Below are 26532 nucleotides of genomic sequence, written 5' to 3' on the forward strand. Positions count from 1 at the left end.
TGCGCTTGCCAAATTTATCATGTTTGGTTTTGATAACCATCACGTCCAATAGAAAAAACAGCACAAAAACACCCATAACTATGACCCTCATTCGGAAATAGACACCTGCACTGTGAGGGGAAAAGGCGCACGAAAGTGGCAGGCAGATGAAGACAAAACGCGGCATAATAATACTTTTACGTTTTGCAATCTACAAAGGTTTGCACTTTGAGAATCAATTGTGAGAACTGTGACCAATGTTCATGTGTGTGGGGAAAAAAGTGTATAAAGTGTGTGGCGAGGGGCTAGTTATTCTGAGAACCCCTGCTGCAATAAATGAGGGACCACTGTCTACTCTATGATTATTATATTCAACCTGTTAACATTTAATACTGTATTGATAGAACCAACTGATTCTGCAGCAGAGCATCCCCTGTTGCTTCTCCTGCCTCCCCAGTCCCTGAGCTTCTGCTGCTGCACCACAGGTATGTAATAGTGATGTTCGATTCATGAACGAATCGTTCAATACTCGAGAATCACTTTACTGACTCGTGAATCATGATTCACAAGCCCAACTGACTCACTGACTCATCCCTGTTTCTGTTAGCAAACTAATTCGCTTAGTAGAAATATATCTAGCTTATAATTAAAATTGTGTGGGGGGGGACAACAGGCAGTTTCTTAACAAAAGCATTTCTGCTCTGAACTGGAAGAAAAAACCCTGAGTAGAAGCTCACATCAAGAAAATAGCTCCTCGGTTCACAGTAGCATTGCTCTGCTAACAGCACATTTGAGCTACACACCCCCTCCCTCCTGTGCTGAATCATAGAGCGAACGAACGAATCACTCACTCGCTCACCCCCTCCCTCCTGTGCTGAATCATAGAGCAAGCGAACGAATCACTCACTCACTCACCCCCTCCCTCCTGGCTCACAGCTTCTTCTTCTTCTTCTTCTTGGTTGGCAACCAATGTTAAGGCGCATTACCACCCCCTGGTTCAGTGGACATTTAGATGAGAATATATATATTTAACACATTTAAGGAAAGTGCTAATAAAATAAAAATAAACAAAATAAATGTTTATTAAGCAGTTTTGATAGGAAATTGCTTGATTTTAGAAATGTTTTTGCTCTATAAAATAGTTGTTTTTTTAGAATCATTCATCTTAGCAGTGGGATTTACATGAAAAGAGAAACAAATTAAGTTTGAGTGAAAATGTAAATTTTTTGCACTCTCTGGTCAACTGACCCAGTGAATCAAATGACTCAAAAATCCGATTCACTTTGGTGAGTGACTCATTAAAACTCGATTCAGTAAAAAGAATCAAATTTACCATCACTAGTATGTAATTGTAGCATCAGATGTACAGCAAGCACTGATAGCTTTTTACTCAGTGGGATTCCCTTGTGATCACCTTTACTAAATGTCTACAACCAATCTGATTATATCCTGTTTGTTTGTTTTTTTCGATGTTGAAATTAAAATCTAGTAGCAGCCTTCTCATTTCTTTGTGTTTTGTGCTGTTTTACAGGCCCACAGAGGAGGACAGCTCCGAGGCAGATGAGGGACGGGTCCCAGGACGGTCCATCGGCGGTGGAGCTGGCCATCCTGGAGTCCCTGAAGAGGCCACACCAGTCTCCAATGGAGCATTTCCTCCTCAGCCTTGTTCCTGCTCTGGAGAGCAGCTGGGTCCTTTTTATTCCTGTCTCTCTGTAAACACTTATATTTTATATATTTATGTTTAATGTTTTTCTGTTTGAGAATTTTAATATTATTTCAAATAAATTTTTATAATGACTAATGTCTCAGTTCTATTACACAGCAAATGTTGGCACATGACTTGACACATGTAGAATTTATTTCATATTATACTAATGACAAAATATACTAATACAGTGGGATGCAAAAGTTTGGGCAACCTTGTTAATAGACATTATTTTCCTGTATAAATCGTTGTTACAATAAAAAATGTCAGTTAAATATATCATATAGGAGACACACACAGTGATATTTGAGAAGTGAAAAGAAGTTCACTGGATTTACAGAAAGTGTGCAATAATTGTTTAAACAAAATCTAGCAGGTGCATAAATTTGGGCACCACAAAAAAAGAAATGGAATAAATATTTAGGATATATCAATGTGTGTGTCTCCTATATGATATATGGGGTTCCTTTGGGCGTGCTTCCCATCCAGAGCTCCACAGCACAGAGGGAAGTTCCAGCTCTCCTGGAATCCCTCTGTGATGGACCGCCAGTCTTCAGTTGAAGGCACAGCCATGAAATCGTCCACTAGACAGTCCCAGATGGCCGTCGCTACCTGGGGGATGATCTGACTAGTGATGGGTCGTTCGCGAACGAAATGGCTCTTTGAGCCGATTCTTTGAAGTGAACGACGCGAGCCGGCTCGTGAGGTTTTTTGTTTTTTTCTTTCTCTCACCCTCTCGGGCCCTTTTTTCCGCTAAACTCCGCGTGCGCGGCCTGTACTTTGCGCTGGGCAGAGGGGGGAGGGGCGTTAGTTACACTCGCAGTAGCACAGGAACAGAGCCAGAGAAAAAAAGAGCGCGGGACAACAACGTCACATTAGAAAGGTATAGTAGATTCAGAAATCATGCAGGCCCATATGACAGAGAATTTGCATCTTCTTTTTGTTTTAATATTTTAATTTATATTTAATTGTGTTGTGGTTTGCAGTGTTTTGTGTTGTTTCACGTTAAATTTGTTTCAAAGGAAAAAGCTGAAAATTTAAATAGTTAAAAGTTTAAAATGTAAATAGTTGTTTTTTGTATTATATGATTTATTTATTAAATTTTATGTGGAGTGAATAAATAAAGTATATTCATGGTGGCCATTAGAGACAAAGCACGTACAAAGTCCAAAACACATACAAACTCAGAAACACGTACGAACTCAGAATACGTACAAAAGACATCAGAAGTGCTCCAGGATGCTAGGGCGCAGTGTTGAGCTTTTGTTACCTAGTGGCTACACAAGCCAGGAAGTATCAACAACCGGATTTGGTGTGTGGTAGTAACAGGTAAATGAACTTTTTTTTTTTTTTAATTATTTGAATAAATATGAGTGCTTGTCTATAAATACACAAACAATACACACATGCTTTCAATTGTGTAATTTAAGTGATCTGGGTAGCTCTGTTTTGGAAGTTCGGTTAACGCTAGAAATGTGTTTTGGAGTTTGTACGTGCTTTTTGGAGTTTGTATATGCTTTAGAGTTTGTACGTGCTTTGTCTCTAGGGGCCATATATAAACATATATTAATAAAATCACTTTTTTTACATTAGTAATTCCTTTTCTGCATAATTTTATATTATTGTTAATGATAAATTAATTAAAGCAACAAAACAACCTGAAGAGCCGGTTCGGAGCCAAAAGAACCGGCTGTTTTTAGTGAGCCGAGCCGAAAGAGCTGGATCTCTAAAAAGAGCCGGAAATCCCATCACTAGATCTGACACACCAACTCGAAAACTGAACGCGATGGTCCTGAAGGAGTCCCCGGTGGCAAGGAACCTGGACAAAATTGTTTAAAATTAGTATTATGTGTACTGCAGTTACAAAATACATTATTGAAATTCCAAAATTACAAATTACAAAACATAAATCTTACATAAAACATTTTGTAATTATAAGGATAATTACATGATATATATTAGATATAATCTAAAACAGTCTGCGGTGATTATATACAAATATTCAACTATCCCAGAATTAAACCAGGTCTAAATAAAAAGGAGTGAGTATCACTACAAAGGTTAACTCAGTGGTCCTAATGCTACAGTTTGATATCAGCAAACACCGAGCGCATACATTGATATGACACCACAGCCATGCTGTCATTGCAAACACTGATAACAGCATAAATCGAATTAAATCAGGACTTCATGAGACCGTCTGAGTATCACTAGAAATATTATAAACAGTCGTCTCTGTACCACAGTTTGCTATCAGTAAACACCGAGAGCATTCACTGTTAGCATAGCACATCCATGTTAGCAGTGTATAAACAGATGGTTTAGCATATATTAGCACAGGTATCAATAAAGGACTACTGTATTAAATACTTTTACTAACCTCAGGCAGATGGACAGGCGCTCTGCAGGTGGGATTGAGCGCCTGTAATTGGTGTCTAGGCGGGCGATTCTGGGACCAACGCGGGCAAGCAGGTCATCAAACTGGCCGAGTGAAAGACGGTGATATCGCTGGAATTGGCCGTCATCCAGGCGCAGCTCCTGGAGCAAATGGTGAAACTCACCAAACTGCTCACGCCTCTGGAGGACCTGATGGACCCAGGTATGGCGAGGACGTCTTTTACGTCACTGGTCTGCTCTCCACAGTACATAGAGAAGGGAGACTCTCTCTTCAAGCGCTAGCTCGACAGCTGCCATCTTGCAAAGATACCGTCTGGCAAAACTTCCTCCCACATTCCCCGTTCACGCACGTCAAAATGGATTTTTCTTGGACACGCGTTGAGGCGCGAATGTGCACATGTCAAATTAGGGGCGTTTGGGGCGTTTTTGTTCGCGTCTATCGCGTTCTAGTGATGGGATTTCCGGCTCTTTTTAGAGATCTGGCTCTTTCGGTTCGGCTCACTAAAAAGAGCCGGCTCTTTCGGCTCCGAACCGGCTCTTCAGGTTGTTTTCTTTCTCTAGTTAATTTATTATTAACAATAATATAAAATTATGCACAAAAGGAATTACTAACGTAAAAAAAAAAAAGTTTTTATTTATATATGTTAATATATAAATATATGCGGTGGCCCCTAGAGACAAAATGTACAAACGCCAAAACACATTTCTAGCATGAACTGAACTTCCAAAGCAGAGCTACTAGATCACTTAAATTACACAATTGAAAGCATGTGTGTATTGTTTGTGTATTTATACACAGGCACTCATATATATTCAAATAATTTAAAAAAGGTTCATTTACCTGTTACTACCACACACCAAATCGGTCGTTGGTACTTGCTGGCTTGTGTAGCCACTAGGTAACAGCTCAACACTGCGCCCAGCATCCTGGAGCACTTCTGATGTCTTTTGTACGTGTTTTGAGTTTTTATGTGCTTCTGAGTTTTAACGTGCTTCGTTTGTACATGTTTTGGAGTTTGTACGTGTTTTTACTTGTTTTGGAGTTTGTACGTGATTCAGAGTTTTTACATGCTTTGTCTCTAGGGGCCACCATAAATATACTTTTATTTATTCACTCCACATAAAATGTAATAAATAAATCATATAATACAAAGATCAACTATTCACATTTCAACTTTTAACTATTTAAATTTTCAGCTTTTTCCTTTTACAAATTTAAAGTGAAACAACACAAAACACTGCAAACCACAACACAATTAAATATAAATTATAATATGAAAACAAAAAGAACAAGCATATTCTCTGTCATATGGACCTGCATGAATAAACTTTCAGAATCCTTTATCATCTGCAACTGAATATAGTTGTGGATGATTACTATACCTTTCTAATGTGACGTTGTTGCCCCTGGCTCTCTTTATCTCTCTCTCCCTCTGGCTCTTAACACCCACTCACATCCTGGGCTATCTGACCAGTGTTGCCAACTCCTCAGTAAGGAAAATCGCCATTGGTTGTCCTAAAAGTCGCTAGAAGTCGCTAAATGACGTCATCGCCTAATTTGCATAATTGGTCATGCTAATCTAATTGTAACCTATGTTGTTGGAGAGAGAAATAACATCGTGGAAGAGACATAAAGTGAGTAAAAAATGTCCTAAATGCATTTAGAGTTTATTTAGAACTACAAATTAAATTTATTTTAGCAATTATTGTTTTTTTTTAATGTCACAATTCCAACCTTGCTCCTTTACCCGGGCTTGGACCGGCAAAAGTGACCCGAAATAGGCACTGTGGTGGAGCTACTTTGTGTGTGTTTGTTTATAAGTAGTTTTAAACCTCGTGATCCACAAAACAGCACAAGAGTAAAAGAGTAAAAGAAGAACTGACTGCGTTATAGCACCCGCTGCTTGTTGAGAATAAAAGCGATACGCGCTTTCACGTCTTTTTGTAGCGCCTTTTTTTTTAGAAAAAAAGTTGCTAAGGGGTCTGAAAACTCGCTAAATATAGCGACAAAGTCGCTAAGTTGGCAACACTGCATCTGGCCTCAGGAAATCACATGATAGGGTGGGGCCAGGTTTCACAATGAGCTCACCCGAAACCCTGGCTGATTGTGACCCACACCTGTTTTCACACCTTGGCACATGTGATTAGGTAGAGGATCATCAGGGGGTCCTTGTCCCTCTTTGGGGGGGTACTCTCACTGGGTTTAAATCTGGGACTCTCCACCATTTGACTCTTAGAACTGAAGAAGCCTCTCGGATGAGAGGTGAAACGCCTTCAAGCAACTAAAAGAAGTCCAGACGCTTTTCTTTCCAAGCTCCTTAATTTTAAGCATTATATTTTTGATCTAACTATTACAGAAACATAAAATCATATTTTGAAATCACCAGTACTGTTAATCTAGGGCAACTGTTGCATAAAGCTTAACAACAGTGGTTCTGTTCTGTTTTTAAAAAGTCACACCTGACTTGACTAATTCACTGAACGGACATACACGCAAATTCAATCCAAGCTCAGATTGAGATATAGTTTTTGAGATTGTTTTTGTCAATCTCTGCAGTCCTCAGTGAGGATGTTGAATATTTAGGTTAAGTACAAGGAACAAATGTGGAATTCACATATATATATATAGAAATATTTATAGAAATAAATAAATAAACACAGTTTGTTAAATTATTACGTTATGTCTTAACAGTAGCTTAACCAATATTGCATGAATTACATCATTTTTAAATCCGGTAAATTGCCTCTGCTTCTGCACATCTCCGATAAATTGCAGCAGTAATTTTATGGCCAACCTTTGCAGACAGGTAAGAGAGCGCAGACTGTCATTAGCATCACAGCGCATTCTTTTATCACACATTAGGTGATCAGTCAAACAGCTCACAGTTCACACTGAGCATAGACGGATATTAAGAAATATCAAACTTTCTTGAACGGACATTAACAAATAAATTCAATCGTAACTATAGCATCAAATCACATCCGTCGCTTTACATCGTAAGGTAGAGATTCCACCATATTAGAGAAAGAATCCCACCAATCAGACAGCCCACTATGAGCAAACAATCAGCAACAGTGGGAAGGAAAAACTGCTGCAACCTCTGCTAGAATCTGTCAAGACTGGTTGGGGGTTAGGGCAACAGATGCAAGTCTTCAGAGCAGTGGCAGCGTGACTTTTTTGTATATACCTGAACCTGATTTACCTTTTAATTTGCTTACTTTTCAAAACACATTGTAGGTAAAATACAATCCTTGAAATAGTAATAACACAGTATCCTCAGCAAAGATGAATTAAACAAGTTTTATTTTAATGGAAGTTTACTTCAAGTCTTCAGATTTTTACTGTCTTTTATTTGATTACTTTAAAGTATATGATTACATTAGAGTAATTAAATAAAGACAGTTTTGATGGAGCTCCTGACCCAGCCCAAGCTCTCTATGAAGACGAGGAAAAACTCCCCTCGGGGGGCCAGATTGACGGGAAGAAACCTCGGGAAAGCCCATTCAAAGAGAGATCCCCTTTCCTGGGATGGCTGGGGGGGTTACAGGAATTCCAAAACACTGAAATTTAAAGTGGGCCAATTAAAAAAATTATTTCCTGAAAAAAAGCAAGGTAATTCATACATCACACATAAATGATAACGTCTGAATTGTGTGTGTTTGTGTGTGTGTGTGATATGCTTATCTCAGCCACGTGTGATGCTGTAGCTCCTCCAGCGTTGGCCGCGTCTCCGGGACTTTGGTTAAACACGCGTCCAAGAAATCCCGGCAGTCTGGAAAGAAAGGAAAGAGAAAAAACATGAAGATGATAGTTCCAGTGGTCCAAGCCATCAGTCAGTCTTGAAGTGTGACGTTTTCTTACTTTTGGACAGATGTCTTTTGAATTTCAGGCGCTTTTTGAGGAAGCTCGTGGTGTTAAAGTCCCCCGCATGAAGCGCTTCGTACAGAACCACTCCCATTTGCCATACCGTGGTGGGTCCACACCTGTAGCAACTGCGCCCGTACCACTCGGGAGGGGAGTAAATTTCTGTACCTAATAAACAGAGACAATTGCAATTTCTTCTAAAACAAAAGGCGAAAATTGTGACATCTGTGAAGAGCAAGAGCAGAATATGTTACCATAGAAGACGCGGTACTGCGACTGCTCCTTAACAAAGCAGCTCAGTCCAAAGTCGATGATACGAACACGCGGTACATCTGAGCCGGTCTCAATTAGAATGTTCTCACTCTTGATGTCCCGGTGAAAGATGTGTTTATCCTCCAGGTGCTTCGCAGCATCAACCAGCTGCTTCAGAATGACCTGGAAATAGAGCAGGGCGATATGACCAAAAATATTTATCAAGATATACATTTGAAAAGTTGCGATAACGATATAACTGACGATATAATTGACACTAGACAAAATACTTTACAACTCTACAACTTTATTAGTGCAAAAAACCCCATCAATGTATTTTCACTTAAACAAGCAGCTGTTTTTTTATGTCCATTATAGTTATATAAAAATGTAACAGTGCAAATTCCTCGCTGACAGTTTAACCAAAAGGCATTTCCAGTGGAAATTGGCCGACATATCCTCAGCATAACCATGTATAATATCCACAAAACTTAAAAAGAGGTTATACACACACAATACGGTAATATAATGTTGAGGTGCAGTACGTATCACTCCGCGAGGCGCCTGTCTACGATAGCCGTAATGCTCCGACAATCCATCGAGCGGTGCAGCTTTGTAGCTTAGCAAAGTTGCCGTGTACATAAAATCGTTTTGAGGTCAGTAAACACAACCAGAATTCATCAATAAGTCACACGGGATTATAAGGGGCACTGTCGAGTTTCAGAAAAATCAAAGGATTGATTTTAAGTGTGCCGTATTTTCCAAACAACACGGTAATAACGACGCCCCGCTAGCATTCGCTACCAAAAATTGTGCTTTGTTGTGTATCTGACGGACAAAAGCTAAACCAGTTCCACACCACTAAAGTTGCAGCATTTTTACAAACCAGTTCTGGTTCATCCGTTTCATTCAACGATCCACTTTTGCTCTTCTCTTTCTGCGTCACCGCCATGTGCGTATGTAAACAAGGGCACTGCGCATGCGCGTTTTACCCATATTCTATCGTGATATTTCATTTTCCTATCGTTGCCCAAATTACCCCGGTATTACCGTGAACGGTATGATATAGCCCAGCCCTACCTGGAAACGATGAAAAAGACAATAATCAATCAATGGGTTAATGTTTCTCTAACACTCTGTGCTTTGATTGAATGATGTAGAGTCTAAGACTCTTCTAAGGCAAGTCAACTTGCCTTGGCCTTGTCCTCTGGCAAAAATCCTCCATTTTCTTCTATATATTTATCCAGGTCCACAGCGGGGACAGGTCTCTCCATCACCAGGATCAGCTCTCTGCCAAAGTCAAACCACTCCAACAGAGACACTGGGGCTGATGTTTCCACTGATCCATCTGCTTCAGCTGCAAGCTTCAGCATGATGGCAACTTCCACTGACACATTCTTCCCGTTATCATCCTGAAATATTTCAACAAAGTGGATGATGAGGCACAGACGTTCCACAGGTGAACGCTGCATGCAATCCACTAATGTAAAAGCAATTCAAGTTTTGCATATTTACCTTCACTTTGCAGTACACGTTCCCCTTTGGGATGTGTTTGATGGCCACCTAAAAGACACAGGGCATTGATGAGCATTTCCTCAGTATGACATAATTAAAGGTGTAAAACAGCTTACGATATTATCCCTTATCTGCGTTACTGCCTGTCTTACTACCACCATCTGAACACTTACTGGTAAATGATCCTTTATGCGGTAGCCAGCAAATACTGCTCCGCATCCTCCTTCTCCAAGCCGGTGCTCCTCCACGTATCTCGCTTGGAAGTCACCTAAACAGACAAACACAAATTGGGTTTTACTACAGCTGTCACACAAATTACTCTCTGCTGTACCCTAAATGTTCATTTTGCTCTTCACCTGAATATAAAAGCCAAGCTGCTTGCTACTCACGTTTCTGTTCAGCCACTGACTTTTTGGCAACAGTTTTGGTTTTGTCCTGGTCCACTTTCTTTTTCTTAGGTGGGTCCCTGGTGTCTCCCGCAGCTTTCCTTTTGCCAGCCTTTTTGTTTTTACTGCAGCTCTCTGAAATCTCTATGCTGCAGTCTGCAGATGTGGAAAACACCAAAAGCACGTCAGCTTATTAGATAATAGACACAAATATCTCCCAAACGCTAATATCTTCAAACTAGCAACCAGATGTACACTTAATCTACCTCTCACTCAACTAATTAGCCTACCTTTACCAGTGTCCAACCAGGAAGATGCCTGCCCCTTGTCACCGCTCACATGGTCAAGAAGTTTACGCTTCTTTGCTGTGTTGGCTGTCCCCGCTTCATCTTGTTGGACCTTTCGCTTGACTCCCCTGACCACATGAGCATCTGAGCTGGTGGAAGGACCAGCCTGCTCAGAGGCCCTCCTTCTTTTTATGGGGGTCGTTTTTTCAGGACTGGCCTTTCTTTTAGCCATCCTGCTCTTACAATCTATAAACAACAACAACACATTAGTGAAAAAGAGCGCTCGACATCAGGACTAGAAGGATTTTGATGTCACTGAATTTTAAATTATTTTTTTCTTACAATATAATAACAAGTTTATCCTTTTGATAAAAAACACACCAACACGAGTCCATACTAGGTCTACTAAGTCTAGATACTGATGACACTTGTTGCTCTGTTTTCACTGCTCAGTCCAAGAATAAACTTGTCACATTATTTTACCAAAAGACAAAGTGCCCCAGTAACCTTTCTTTGATTAGACATGTTGCACTTAGGTTAGTTTCAATCAAAACCAGGATTTAAATCCTCTAAAAATGAATCGTTTTATACACAGAGCCTCAACATTGTTAGAAATGTACATTCTGTTATTTGGGGGATTTTTTTTTTTTTACTTACTTTGATCTCCTGGATCTTTCTTATCTGCCTCAGTCGTAACTTTTCTTGTTTCCCTTTTCATCTTAATTTTTTGAGAACTTTTAAAATAGAAAATGTCACCTTAATGAGTGAATAGTCCTTCAAATGTCTGGATGCTTGACTTTTCTAACTAAGCTGTATAAGTCAGTTCTGTAAGTGAGCTTTAAAAGTAAACTCCGGAGACTATGGCAACACAACATTAGAACCTTGCCTTTTAGTGACATCACTAAAAGGCAGTGTCCCAAGTAGTTTAAAGAAAAACACTCTGGCAGACAAAGCCATAATATTTCATATAATTCAGTAATTTCACATTAAACTTTCTTTCATTATCCTTTCATTATTTGTTTAAAGACTTGATGTGTGGATGCTACTATGAAGACTTCTAGTTGAGCAAACACTAATAAACACTGACTAGTTTATCTGAGATAAAATATAACACTTTTTTATTAAGTCAGTGTTAACTCTTTTTTTTCTGTTAGGATCATTCAATAGTACAAAGCGAGGGTAGGTCCACGCAGCAGGAAGTGATCATCAATTTCTATCACTTTGTCAAAGGCTGAGCGTAGGGTGTCACCAGTGGAAAATCTTCTGTGGGGCGAATCATTGGAATCAGCGTCGGACAACCCTGCATCACCGCAGAGCGCCACGCCGACACTACACACTACTTAATATCGTGATCAGAACCCCACTTACTGCCCCAAAAGTTTATTAAATCCCTGCCAACGTGTTCCTAAAATTAGAGGACGCCACAGGTACAAACTGACTGCAGCCTTTATTCCATGTGTTTTGTCTGTGAATGCCCCCATGTACACATTTAACCTCCACCCACTCCAACACCAATAATGTCCCGGGGCAAAGCGGGGTTTGGTGAACCAGGAGCTGTGCGCAGCCCGTGTCCACCAAAGCCTGGTGTATACCCCCTTGACACCTTATTAGAATGCTGTACCTCCATGACTGCCTGGCATGCTCTGCTCCTTCTGCCCTGGCAACCAGATGATCCTCAGCCAGGGTGGCTTGCTGGTTGATGGCAGGGGACCCCTCGGGTGGGCCACTTTGTCCAGCAAACCAATGACTGTAGAAAACATGGATGATCTAACAGTTCTCCAAAAGTATATAAAGTACTTACCTAAAAAGCAGTTAATGTCATGTTGCATTTATTTATTGTTATTACATTGTTTTACAGCAGCTAATTAAAAACCATCATCTTAACTACATGTTTTGTTTTTTTATTCTTTGTTGTTATTGTTTTTTTTTTTTTTTGGAAGTTGTCCTGTAGGTGATGGTGTAGCACAGAGACTGAACTAGTGGCCAGCTAACATAAGAAGGATGTACTTGAAATGTACTGTATTTGAAACTTGCATCTCATCTTTGCAGCGTTCACTTTGAAGAGAATGTCTTTACCAAGGACTCACAGGTTAAGTAACTTTACAATTTTCCTATTACAATATATAATTTTAGAGCACGATTACAGCTCTGCCATCTTGATTGCAAATTAAATACATCTGGAATACGAACAGCTGATCGGATCGGCAAAGCGTGTTTCTGGAATATTATGTTTTTGTTACTGCAAGCGCTTTTAATGCAATTTTTGCAAAGCTATATGTGGAAGGAAAGCGTGACCTAGGACAAGCTGATGGCATAAGATTTAAGTACAACTCTGGTTTCATATGCAAAAAAAATTATTGTGCTAGCTTACGCGGTTCCCGGTTCTACAGGGATTTCAAAATAGTTACGCAAAACAGAGCGTGCCTGCTCCGACCGACTTTAAAGGGTTAAACATGTAACAATCAAATTGCATCTTTCCATTGCCAGCCTTCTCATTTTGTACAAATCCAGCCAACTCTTCCAAGTTTGTGTATTTTTTAAACCCTTACAAGAATTGAAATGTGTCCCAAATATCTGTATCCCATCAGAGGCTAGTTTCTTAAAGGAGAGGTAATAGCTGCTCCACCATAGGACCAGTAGGACCTCCAGCACACAATGAACACTTAATTAACATTAACACATTTATTAAAACACAATTTTAAACAATAACCCTTTTCTTTTAGTGTGTTTCAATTTGTTCCTACCGCTCCATTGGAACGGTGTACTATCCAGTAACAGCATCCAGCTGGCAGAAGCATACACCTGCAGCAAGGAGAATCTACCAGGCAGGATAGCACAGCGGAGTCATCAGATCAGGATTATCATGAAGTGGTTCATCCAGCAGGAACAGGATACCAAAAGGGGAGAGAAAAAACACAGAAAGCATAGTCATGACTAACTCAGTGTCACTAACAGCTCATCTAGCAGTCTTAACAACTGCTAGACGGGCGACCGTGGCTCAGGGGGTTGGGAATCGCATCTGTAACCGGAAGGTCGCCGGTTCGATCCCAGGGCTCTCTGTCCTGGTCGTTGTGTCCCTGGGCAAGACACTTTACCCTACTTGCCTACTGGTCTTGGCCAGAGGGGCCGATGGCGCGATATGGCAGCCTCGCTTCTGTCAGCCTCGCTAACAAAAACATCGCAGTTGTGGATTTGAATCTCGCTGCAGCATAATAAGACCCAGAACATTCAGTTTGAACATGTGCTGCAAGCTAACTCCCCAGAGGAGTTCATGCAATGGCCTGTCGGATTCGGCTCATGACTTCTACTACCGAATTATGTGTATGTATCCTCTCTTGATTTATTTCCAAAGTTTACTCACTTGATTTGGATTACTGAATGGAACCTAATCATTTTATTAATCTATACACACAGAAATAGCCACACAAACTAAATTAGTTGGTCAAATTTTATTCAGACACTTGGTGAAATAATCACACAATGTGGTCCTTCTAGGGCTGGGCGATATATCGAGTTTTTTAAAAATATCGATATATTTTCATACGAGATATAAGATGTGGCAATATCGTTTATATCGATATAGCCTATGTTACGTTATAATTATACTTGTGGAGCCGCAGGTTTGCCTCTCTTTCGTCCACTTTTGTCTCTACGCAACGTTACTCGGCCTCGCCTCTCCTTCACTGAACACAACTCCGCCTCCCCCATAGCTTCACCTGCAGGCAATGACAAGATGAAAGCGGAAAATCTCCGTTAGCGAGTTACCGCGGATGGCCCCGTGCGTGGGGCTGGACGGCGTCAACGTGTTAGCGAGCTAACCGCGCTAACGACATGCAGCCCGGAGGGGCTGCACGGCCTAAAATCCTTTCATTTTCTCAAAACTCGACAGTGCGCCTTATGTATGAATTCTGGTTGTGCTTACTGACCGCGAACCGATTTTATGTGGTACACAGCGCTCAGCAATCTGTCAAAAAATGTTTTAATATGACTTTGCTAAGCTACGGAGCTGCACGGCTTGATGTCGGAGGATTACGGCTACCGGGGAGGAGCCTCGCGGAGTGATACGTACTGTGTGTGTATAAGGACCACAAATGGCACCTGTTTAGAGACGTGGTGCAGCTGTGAAATCTGTCTCTTTGTTATTACGCTCAGCGTCTATTAGTTTACATTTTGACTGCACAATTGTGAGCTTTTTGTTATGCACAAAAACAACATTGTTTTCTTTTATTTATGGACCATGATTATTTAATAAATGCTGATAATTTATTTTTGAGTAATTTCTTCATGTACATCTACGCTGTATGTAAATAAAAGTGCCCGTGTGACATCTGGGACACAGTGTGACTAAGAACTCTCTTTTTGTTCTTAACTTATGGCTTAAAAAAAAAAAATCGAGATATATATCTTATATCGCCATCCAGCTAAAAAATATCGAGATATGAATTTTGGGTCATATCGCCCAGCCCTAGGTCCTTCTAATGACAGCAACATACTGTTGTTAGGAGGTGGTGGGATTGTCACATGCAGTGAGCTAGCATGATTTACTTAAAGCTGATGTGATTCCCAGATTGGATGAACTATTTGCATTTTCCTCATCATTATTTTTATTTTGGTTTTCTGATTGCTGATTGGTAGTGGTTGCCAGAATTATGCTTTCGCTTAAAATACAGTGTTAGCCACTAGTGCCTCAATTTCTTGGTTGTCTAAGAAATTCATCCTATCAGAGCCTTCAAAAACAAAAAATAAAAACAAAAAATATACTTTACAAAACATAATTCCAACTAGAAAGTGCATTTTCTGAAGAAACTGCAGTGTGAATGCTTGAATCTGAATGTATGTACTGAAATGAATAAATTGCTGAATTTTGAGTTTAAAATATTGAATGAGATAAAAAAAAAACAAAAAAAAAAACCCGAATTTAACCTGAAAACAAAGGTGCTGAACTGCTAAAAGCTGAAGGTTACACAGAAGAAGGAGTTGGAAAAAAACTGAAAATGTTTAAAATGTAAATTAGAAAACCCTAAGAAATGAGAAAAGAACATTTAGAGTCAGAAAACATCTGAATGAATATTAAAAGGTCATATTCTTTGAATCACTGAATGACTCAAATGTGATCCCTCCGCTTGGATCCACACAGTTTAAAAAGTTTACATCTCTGAGCTTTGAAAGACAAGATGTTGGAAAGAGAACAATAATGGCGACAATTTGAGGGTAAAATGATGGCTGTAACACTGTGGACACAGCAGCAGTTGAAAGAGAAGTGCTTAAGATGAATCTTGGACAGTGGCAGGCAGAGCTCGTTAAGCAGGCAGGTGTGAGCCTGGTTGCTATAGTGACCGCACCCAATGGCTCCATACACACGTACACAGACATGCACCTCACTTTTGCTGCTTAAAATGAACAGAAAAGTCAGGCCGAAACAAATCGTTCCCAAATGAAAAGTAAAAGTCGTATTGACAAAATTCTTTCACCGTGAGCGACAGCAGCTTCTAGTCTACTGAATTCTCAGTTTTCATGCCTGTGGAGTTTATTATATGGACGTGGTGACAGTGGAAAGACACCATGCTCTTCTGATTTTCAAACGAACCTTCTGAGCCATTTTAACATTAGAGTCTATGGAAGAGTTGGAGGGAGGAGGCTGTGCATTGGTGACATTTATGAAAGAACCATAAGACCTAGTACAATAGTAAACACATTGGATGAAAGAGGACAGCGATGGCTACGTTTTGAGGGTAAAATCATACCTGTAGAGCAAACGCTGCGGACACAGCAGCAGTTTTAAAAAAGATTTTAAGATTAATTTTTTTGCTCCTCTCACTCTAGCAGTTGAGCTGTCTCACTCTAGCCCCAACATTCCGTCCCATACACACCCATTATAAATTTTGAAACGGGTGAAAAAACATCATGAAACTTAAACTGGAACTGAAGAAAAAGTATAATAGATATTGAAAAGATAAATACAAGTTGAATAGTTGAATGTCTTGTCTTCGTTTTAAAGTTTGAATGGTGGCTCTATGCCAATGTATGTGGAAGTAGTAAGAGTTTAAAAATGAGTAAGTTGAATGAGGATTTGAAGGGTCTCCCCATTGAAATACATTATAAATTTTTGTTGAATAAAGTTGAATAAAATTAGAAATATAAATGTTAAAAATATGAAAAATAGAAGCAGTGTTGTCCAAAAGAATAGGAATCTAACGGTGTTTGAATGGTTTTTCTAAGTTGAACGGTTTTGAAGTTATAGGATTACAAAAAACGTACGGAATACAGAATAAAATATAATAACTAGAAAGTGCATTTTCTGAAGAAACTGCAGTGTGAATGCTTGAATCTGAATGTATGCACTGAAATGAATTAATTGCTGAATTTTGAGTTAAAAATATTGAATGAGATAAAAAAAACAAAAAAAAAAAAACCGAATTCAACCTGAAAACAAAGGTGCTGAACTGCTAAAAGCTGAAGGTTACACAGAAGAAGAAGTTGGAAAAAAGCTGAAAATGTTTTAATTGTAAATTAGAAAAACCTAAGAAATGAGAAAAGAACATTTAGAGTCAGAAAACATCTGAAAGAATATTAAAAGGTCATATTCTTTGAATCACTGAATGACTAAAATGTGATCCCTCCACTTGGACCCACACAGTTTAAAAAGTTTACATCTCTGAGCTTTGAAAGACAAGATGTTGGAAAAAGAACAACGATGGCGACGTTTTGAGGGTAAAATGATGGCTTTAACACTGTGGACACAGCAGCAGTTGAAAGAGAAGTGTTTAAGATGAATCTTGGTACAGTGGCAGAGAGAGCTCGTTAAGCAGGCAGGTGTGAGCCTGGTTGCTATAGTGACCGCACCCAATGGCTCCATACACACGCACACAGACATGCACCTCACTTTTGCTGCTTAAAATGAACAGAAAAGTCAGGCCGAAACAAATCGCTCCCAAATGAAAAGTAAAAGTCGTATTGACAAAATTCTTTCACCGTGAGCGACAGCAATGTCTAGTCTACCTAATTCTCAGTTTTCATGCCTGTGGAGCTTATTATATGGACGTGGTGACAGTGTAAAGACACCATGCTCTTCTGATTTTCAAACGAACCTTCTGAGCCATTTTAACATTAGAGTCTATGGAAGAGTTGGAGGGAGGAGGCTGTGCATTGGTGACATTTATGAAAGAACCATAACACCTAGGACAATAGTAAACACATTGGATGAAAGAGGACAGCCATGGCTACGTTTTGAGGGTAAAATCATACCTGTAGAGCAAACGCTGTGGACACAGCAGCAGTTTTAAAAAAGATTTTAAGATTAATTTTTTTGCTCCTCTCACTCTAGCAGTTGAGCTGTCTCACTCTAGCCCCAACATTCCGTCCCATACACACCCATTATAAACTCTGAAACGGCTGAAAAAACATCATGAAACTTAAACTGGAACTGAAGAAAAAGTATAATAGATATTGAAAAGATAAATACAAGTTGAATAGTTGAATGTCTTGTCTTCGTTTTAAAGTTTGAATGGTGGCTCTATGTCAATGTATGTGGAAGTAGATACAGTTTAAAGAGGATGAAGTTGAATGAGAATTTGAAGGGTCTCCCCATTGAAATACATTATAAATTTTTGTTGAAAAAAGTTGAATAAAATTAAAAATATAAATGTTAAAAATGAGAAAAAATAGAAGCAATGTTGTCCAAAAGAATAGGAATCTAATGGTGTTTGAATGGTTTTTCTAAGTTGAACGGTTTTGAAGGAGTAGGCTTTCAAAAAACGTACGGAATAGATAATAATAATAATAAAATATAATAATAAAGATTACAACAACAATACTGTGAATGCTTTTCAAGCATTCACACTAAATATAATAACTAGAAAGTGCATTTTCTGAAGAAACTGCAGTGTGAATGCTTGAATCTGAATGTATGCATTGAAATGAAATAATTACTGAATTTAAGTTAAAAATTTTGAATGAGATAAAAAAAAAACCCGAATTTAACCTGAAAACAAAAGTGCTGAACTGCTAAAAGCTGAAGGTTACACAGAAGAAGAAGTTGGAAAAAAGCTGAAAATGTTTTAATTGTAAATTAGAAAAACCTAAGAAATGAGAAAAGAACATTTAGAGTCAGAAAACATCTGAAAGAATATTAAAAGGTCATATTCTTTGAATCACTGAATGACTAAAATGTGATCCCTCCACTTGGACCCACACAGTTTAAAAAGTTTACATCTCTGAGCTTTGAAAGACAAGATGTTGGAAAAAGAACAACGATGGCGACGTTTTGAGGGTAAAATGATGGCTTTAACACTGTGGACACAGCAGCAGTTGAAAGAGAAGTGTTTAAGATGAATCTTGGTACAGTGGCAGGGAGAGCTCGTTAAGCAGGCAGGTGTGAGCCTGGTTGCTATAGTGACCGCACCCAATGGCTCCATACACACGGACACAGACATGCACCTCACTTTTGCTGCTTAAAATGAACAGAAAAGTCAGGCCGAAACAAATCGTTCCCAAATGAAAAGTAAAAGTCGTATTGACAAAATTCTTTCACTGTGAGCGACAGCAATGTCTAGTCTACCAAATTCTCAGTTTTCATGTCTGTGGAGTTTATTATATGGACGTGGTGACAGTGGAAAGACACCATGCTCTTCTGATTTTCAAACGAACCTTCTGAGCCATTTTAACATTAGAGTCTATGGAAGAGTTGGAGGGAGGAGGCTGTGCATTGGTGACATTTATGAAAGAACCATAACACCTAGTACAATAGTAAACACATTGGATGAAAGAGGACAGCCATGGCTACGTTTTGAGGGTAAAATCATACCTGTAGAGCAAATGCTGCGGACACAGCAGCAGTTTTAAAAAAGATTTTAAGATTATTTTTTTTGCTCCTCTCACTCTAGCAGTTGAGCTGCCTCACTCTAGCCCCAACATTCCGTCCCATACACACCCATTATAAACTCTGAAACGGGTGAAAAAACATCATGAAACTTAAACTGGAACTGAAGAAAAAGTATAATAGATATTGAAAAGATAAATGCAAGTTGAATAGTTGAATGTCTTGTCTTCGTTTTAAAGTTTGAATGGTGGCTCTATGTCAATGTATGTGGAAGTAGTAAGAGTTTAAAAATGAGTAAGTTGAATGAGGATTTGAAGGGTCTCCCCATTGAAATACATTATAAATTTTTGTTGAATAAAGTTGAATAAAATTAAAAATATAAATGTTAAAAATATGAAAAATGGAAGCAGTGTTGTCCAAAAGAATAGGAATCTAACGGTGTTGGAATGGTTTTTCTAAGTTGAACGGTTTTGAAGGAGTAGGATTACAAAAAACGTACGGAATACAGAATAAAATATAATAATAATAATAATAATAATAATAATAAAGATTACAACAACAATACTGTGAATGCTTTTCAAGCATTCACACTAACTAGAAAGTGCATTTTCTGAAGAAACTGCAGTGTGAATGCTTGAATCTGAATGTATGCACTGAAATGAATTAATTGCTGAATTTTGAGTTAAAAATATTGAATGAGATAAAAAAACAAAAAAAAAAAAACGAATTTAACCTGAAAACAAAGGTGCTGAACTGCTAAAAGCTGGACGTTACACAGAAGAAGAAGTTGGAAAAAAACTGAAAATGTTTTAAATGTAAATTAGAAAACCCTAAGAAATGAGAAAAGAACATTTAGAGTCAGAAAACATCTGAATGAATATTAAAAGGTCATATTCTTTGAATCACTGAATGACTCAAATGTGATCCCTCCACTTTGATCCACACAGTTTAAAAAGTTTAAATGCCTGAGCTTTGAAAGACACGGTGTTGGAAAGAGAACAATAATGGCGACAATTTGAGGGTAAAATGATGGCTGTAACACTGTGGACACAGCAGCAGTTGAAAGAGAAGTGCTTAAGATGAATCTTGGTACAGTGGCAGGCAGAGCTCGTTAAGCAGGCAGGTGTGAGCCTGGTTGCTATAGTGACCGCACCCAATGGCTCCATACACACGTACACAGACATGCGCCTCACTTTTGCTCCTTAAAATGAACAGAAAAGTCAGGCCGAAACAAATCGTTCCCATATGAAAAGTACAAGTCGTATTGACGTAATTCTTTCACCGTGAGCGACAGCAGCTTCTAGTCTACTGAATTCTCAGTTTTCATGCCTGTGGAGTTTATTATATGGACGTGGTGACAGTGTAAAGACACCATGCTCTTCTGATTTTCAAACGAACCTTCTGAGCCATTTTAACATTAGAGTCTATGGAAGAGTTGGAGGGAGGAGGCTGTGCATTGGTGACATTTATGAAAGAACCATAACACCCAGTACAATAGTAAACACATTGGATGAAAGAGGACAGCCATGGCTACGTTTTGAGGGTAAAATCATACCTGTAGAGCAAACGCTGCAGACACAGCAGCAGTTTTAAAAAAGATTTTAAGATTAATTTTTTTGCTCCTCTCACTCTAGCAGTTGAGCTGCCTCACTCTAGCCCCAACATTCCGTCCCATACACACCCATTATAAACTCTGAAACGGGTGAAAAAACATCATGAAACTTAAACTGGAACTGAAGAAAAAGTATAATAGATATTGAAAAGATAAATACAAGTTGAATAGTTGAATGTCTTGTCTTCGTTTTAAAGTTTGAATGGTGGCTCTATGTCAACGTATGTGGAAGTAGTAAGAGTTTAAAAATGAGTAAGTTGAATGAGAATTTGAAGGGTCTCCCCATTGAAATACATTATAAATTTTTGTTGAATAAATTTGAATAAAATTAAAAATATAAATGTTAAAAATGAGAAAAATAGAAGCATTCATGTCCTAAAGAAGAGGAATCTAATGGTGTTTGAATGGATTTTCTAAGTTGAACGGTTTTGAAGGAGTGAGATGCCAAAAAACGTACGGAATATATAATAATAATAATAATAATAACTAGAAAGTGCATTTTCTGAAGAAACTGCAGTGTGAATGCTTGAATCTGAATGTATGCACTGAAATGAATTAATTGCTGAATTTTGAGTTAAAAATATTGAATGAGATTAAAAAAAACAAAAAAAAAAAACGAATTTAACCTGAAAACAAAGGTGCTGAACTGCTAAAAGCTGAAGGTTACACAGAAGAAGGAGTTGGAAAAAAACTGAAAATGTTTTAAATGTAAATTAGAAAACCCTAAGAAATGAGAAAAGAACATTTAGAGTCAGAAAACATCTGAATGAATATTAAAAGGTCATATTCTTTGAATCACTGAATGACTCAAATGTGATCCCTCCACTTTGATCCACACAATTTAAAAAGTTTAAATGCCTGAGCTTTGAAAGATACGGTGTTGGAAAGAGAACAATAATGGCAACAATTTGAGGGTAAAATGATGGCTGTAATACTGTGGACACAGCAGCAGTTGAAAGAGAAGTGCTTAAGATGAATCTTGGTACAGTGGCAGGCAGAGCTCGTTAAGCAGGCAGGTGTGAGCCTGGTTGCTATAGTGACCGCACCCAATGGCTCCATACACACGTACACAGACATGCGCCTCACTTTTGCTGCTTAAAATGAACAGAAAAGTCAGGCCGAAACAAATCGTTCCCAAATGAAAAGTAAAAGTCGTATTGACAAAATTCTTTCACCGTGAGCGACAGCAATGTCTAGTCTACCTAATTCTCAGTTTTCATGCCTGTGGAGCTTATTATATGGACGTGGTGACAGTGGAAAGACACCATGCTCTTCTGATTTTCAAACGAACCTTCTGAGCCATTTTAACATTAGAGTCTATGGAAGAGTTGGAGGGAGGAGGCTGTGCATTGGTGACATTTATGAAAGAACCATAACACCTAGGACAATAGTAAACACATTGGATGAAAGAGGACAGCGATGGCTACGTTTTGAGGGTAAAATGGCGGCTGTAGAGCAAACGCTGCGGACACAGCAGCAGTTTTAAAAAAGATTTTAAGATTAATTTTTTTGCTCCTCTCACTCTAGCAGTTGAGCTCTCTCACTCTAGCCCCAACATTCCGTCCCATACACACCCATTATAAACTCTGAAACGGGTGGAAAAACATCATGAAACTTAAACTGGAACTGAAGAAAAAGTATAATAGATATTGAAAAGATAAATACAAGTTGAATAGTTGAATGTCTTGTCTTCGTTTTAAAGTTTGAATGGTGGCTCTATGTCAATGTATGTGGAAGTAGTAAGAGTTTAAAAATGAGTAAGTTGAATGAGAATTTGAAGGGTCTCCCCATTGAAATACATGGGAAATTTTTGTTGAATAAAGTTGAATAAAATTAAAAATATAAATGTTAGAAATGAGAAAAATAGAAGCAGTCATGTCCAAAATAATAGGAATCTAACGATGTTTGAATGGTTTTTCTAAGTTGAACGGTTTTGAAGGAGTTAGATGCCAAAAAACGTACGGAAGATGATATAATAATAAAGATTAGAATAACAATACTGTGAATGCTTTTCAAGCATTCACACTAATAATAACTAGAAAGTGCATTTTCTGAAGAAACTGCAGTGTGAATGCTTGAATCTGAATGTATGCACTGAAATGAATTAATTGCTGAATTTTGAGTTAAAAATATTGAATGAGATTAAAAAAAACAAAAAAAAAACGAATTTAACCTGAAAACAAAGGTGCTGAACTGCTAAAAGCTGAAGGTTACACAGAAGAAGGAGTTGGAAAAAAACTGAAAATGTTTTAAATGTAAATTAGAAAACCCTAAGAAATGAGAAGAGAACATTTAGAGTCAGAAAACATCTGAATGAATATTAAAAGGTCATATTCTTTGAATCACTGAATGACTCAAATGTGATCCCTCCACTTTGATCCACACAGTTTAAAAAGTTTAAATGCCTGAGCTTTGAAAGATACGGTGTTGGAAAGAGAACAATAATGGCGACAATTTGAGGGTAAAATGATGGCTATAACACTGTGGACACAGCAGCAGTTGAAAGAGAAGTGCTTAAGATGAATCTTGGCACAGTGGCAGGCAGAGCTCGTTAAGCAGGCAGGTGTGAGCCTGGTTGCTATAGTGACTGCACCCAATGGCTCCATACACACGTACACAGACATGCGCCTCACTTTTGCTGCTTAAAATGAACAGAAAAGTCAGGCCGAAACAAATCGCTCCCAAATGAAAAGTAAAAGTCGTATTGACGAAATTCTTTCACCGTGAGCGGCAGCAATGTCTAGTCTACCTAATTCTCAGTTTTCATGCCTGTGGAGTTTAGTATATAGACGTGGTGACAGTGTAAAAACACCATGCTCTTCTGATTTTCAAACCAACCTTCTGAGCCGTTTTAACATTAGAGTCTATGGAAGAGTTGGAGGGAGGAGGCTGTGCATTGGTGACATTTATGAAAGAACCATAACACCTAGTACAATAGTAAACACATTGGATGAAAGAGGACAGTGATGGCTACGTTTTGAGGGTAAAATCATACCTGTAGAGCAAACGCTGTGGACACAGCAGCAGTTTTAAAAAAGATTTTAAGATTAATTTTTTTGCTCCTCTCACTCTAGCAGTTGAGCTGCCTCACTCTAGCCCCAACATTCCGTCCCATACACACCCATTATAAACTCTGAAACGGGTGAAAAAACATCATGAAACTTAAACTGGAACTGAAGAAAAAGTATAATAGATATTGAAAAGATAAATACAAGTTGAATAGTTGAATGTCTTGTCTTCGTTTTAAAGTTTGAATGGTGGCTCTATCTCAATGTATGTGGAAGTAGTAAGAGTTTAAAAATGAGTAAGTTGAATGAGGATTTGAAGGGTCTCCCCATTGAAATACATTATAAATTTTTGTTGAATAAAGTTGAATAAAATTAAAAATATAAATGTTAAAAATATGAAAAATAGAAGCAGTGTTGTCCAAAAGAATAGGAATCTAACGGTGTTTGAATGGTTTTTCTAAGTTGAACGGTTTTGAAGGAGTGAGATGCCAAAAAACGTACGGAATATATAATAATAATAATAATAAAGATTCGAATAACAATACTGTGAATGCTTTTCAAGCATTCACACTAATAAAGATTCGAATAACAATACTGTGAATGCTTTTCAAGCATTCACACTAATTAGTGTGAATGCTTGAAAAGCATTCACAGTATTGTTATTCTAATCTTTATTATTATTATTATTATTATTATTATATTTTATTCTGTATTCCGTACGTTTTTTGTAATCCTATAACTTCAAAACCGTTCAACTTAGAAAAACCATTCAAACACCGTTAGATTCCTATTCTTTTGGACAACACTGCTTCTATTTTTCATATTTTTAACATTTATATTTTTAATTTTATTCAACTTTATTCAACAAAAATTTATAATGTATTTCAATGGGGAGACCCTTCAAATCCTCATTCAACTTACTCATTTTTAAACTCTTACTACTTCCACATACATTGACATAGAGCCACCATTCAAACTTTAAAACGAAGACAAGACATTCAACTATTCAACTTGTATTTATCTTTTCAATATCTATTATACTTTTTCTTCAGTTCCAGTTTAAGTTTCATGATGTTTTTTCACCCGTTTCAGAGTTTATAATGGGTGTGTATGGGACGGAATGTTGGGGCTAGAGTGAGAGAGCTCAACTGCTAGAGTGAGAGGAGCAAAAAAATTAATCTTAAAATATTTTTTAAAACTGCTGCTGTGTCCACAGCGTTTGCTCTACAGCCACCATTTTACCCTCAAAACGTAGCCATCGCTGTCCTCTTTCATCCAATGTGTTTACTATTGTCCTAGGTGTTATGGTTCTTTCATAAATGTCACCAATGCACAGCCTCCTCCCTCCAACTCTTCCATAGACTCTAATGTTAAAATGGCTCAGAAGGTTCTTTTGAAAATCAGAAGAGCATGGTGTCTTTCCACTGTCACCACGTCCATATAATAAACTCCACAGGCATGAAAACTGAGAATTCAGTAGACTAGACATTGCTGTCGCTCACGGTGAAAGAATTTTGTCAATACGACTTGTACTTTTCATATGGGAACGATTTGTTTCGGCCTGACTTTTCTGTTCATTTTAAGCAGCAAAAGTGAGGTGCATGTCTGTGTGCGTGTGTATGGAGCCATTGGGTGCGGTCACTATAGCAACCAGGCTCACACCTGCCTGCTTAACGAGCTCTCTCTCTCACTCTGCCAAGATTCATCTGAAACACTTCTCTTTCAACTGCTGCTGTGTCCACAGTGTTACAGCCATCATTTTACCCTCAAATTGTCGCCATTATTGTTCTCTTTCCAACACCGTATCTTTCAAAGCTCAGGCATTTAAACTTTTTAAACTGTGTGGATCAAAGTGGAGGGATCACATTTGAGTCATTCAGTGATTCAAAGAATATGACCTTTTAATATTCTTTCAGATGTTTTCTGACTCTAAATGTTCTTTTCTCATTTCTTAGGTTTTTCTAATTTACAATTAAAACATTTTCAGCTTTTTTCCAACTTCTTCTTCTGTGTAACCTTCAGCTTTTAGCAGTTCCGCACTTTTGTTTTCAGGTTAAATTCGTTTGTTTTTTTTTAATCTCATTCAAAATTTTTAACTCAAAATTCAGCAATTAATTCATTTCAGTGCATACATTCAGATTCAAGCATTCACACTGCAGTTTCTTCAGAAAATGCACTTTCTAGTTAGTGTGAATGCTTGAAAAGCATTCACAGTATTGTTATTCTAATCTTTATTATTATTATATTTAGTGTGAATGCTTGAAAAGCATTCACAGTATTGTTATTCTAATCTTTATTATTAGTGTGAATGCTTGAAAAGCATTCACAGTATTGTTATTCTAATCTTTATTATTAGTGTGAATGCTTGAAAAGCATTCACAGTATTGTTATTCAAATCTTTATTATTAGTGTGAATGCTTGAAAAGCATTCACAGTATTGTTATTCGAATCTTTATTATTATTATTATTATATTTTATTCTGTATTCCGTACGTTTTTTGTAATCCTATAACTTCAAAACCGTTCAACTTAGAAAAACCATTCAAACACCGTTAGATTCCTATTCTTTTGGACAACACTGCTTCTATTTTTCATATTTTTAACATTTATATTTCTAATTTTATTCAACTTTATTCAACAAAAATTTATAATGTATTTCAATGGGGAGACCCTTCAAATCCTCATTCAACTTACTCATTTTTAAACTCT

At 38.0% G+C, this 26532-nt stretch overlaps 1 protein-coding gene across 3 annotated transcripts in view; it reads right to left on the minus strand.

Annotated features, from left to right (window-relative positions):
• Positions 1–6742: 6742 nt before the first annotated feature.
• The window catches only part of LOC113008258 (serine/threonine-protein kinase pim-1-like), a 51913-nt gene continuing 32123 nt past the window's right edge, over positions 6743–26532 (minus strand). For 2 of the 3 annotated variants that reach the window (XM_080290566.1, XM_080290567.1), the window contains exons 4-13: positions 13131–13204; positions 12008–12133; positions 10390–10632; positions 10103–10255; positions 9887–9981; positions 9714–9761; positions 9392–9610; positions 8201–8381; positions 7944–8114; positions 6743–7854 (exon numbers count right to left, since the gene is read on the minus strand). In XM_080290566.1, the coding sequence (XP_080146692.1) occupies positions 7763–7854; positions 7944–8114; positions 8201–8381; positions 9392–9610; positions 9714–9761; positions 9887–9981; positions 10103–10255; positions 10390–10632; positions 12008–12133; positions 13131–13167 (1365 nt within the window). In that variant the 5' untranslated portion in view covers positions 13168–13204 and the 3' untranslated portion in view covers positions 6743–7762. Of the gene's footprint in view, positions 7855–7943; positions 8115–8200; positions 8382–9391; positions 9611–9713; positions 9762–9886; positions 9982–10102; positions 10256–10389; positions 10633–11043; positions 11263–12007; positions 12134–13130; positions 13205–26532 lie in introns of those variants that run through there. The other variant, XM_026145556.2, reaches the window with a different exon arrangement.

Source organism: Astatotilapia calliptera, chromosome 16, assembly GCF_964374335.1.
Source record: "Astatotilapia calliptera chromosome 16, fAstCal68.1, whole genome shotgun sequence".
Classification (NCBI taxonomy): domain Eukaryota; kingdom Metazoa; phylum Chordata; class Actinopteri; order Cichliformes; family Cichlidae; genus Astatotilapia; species Astatotilapia calliptera.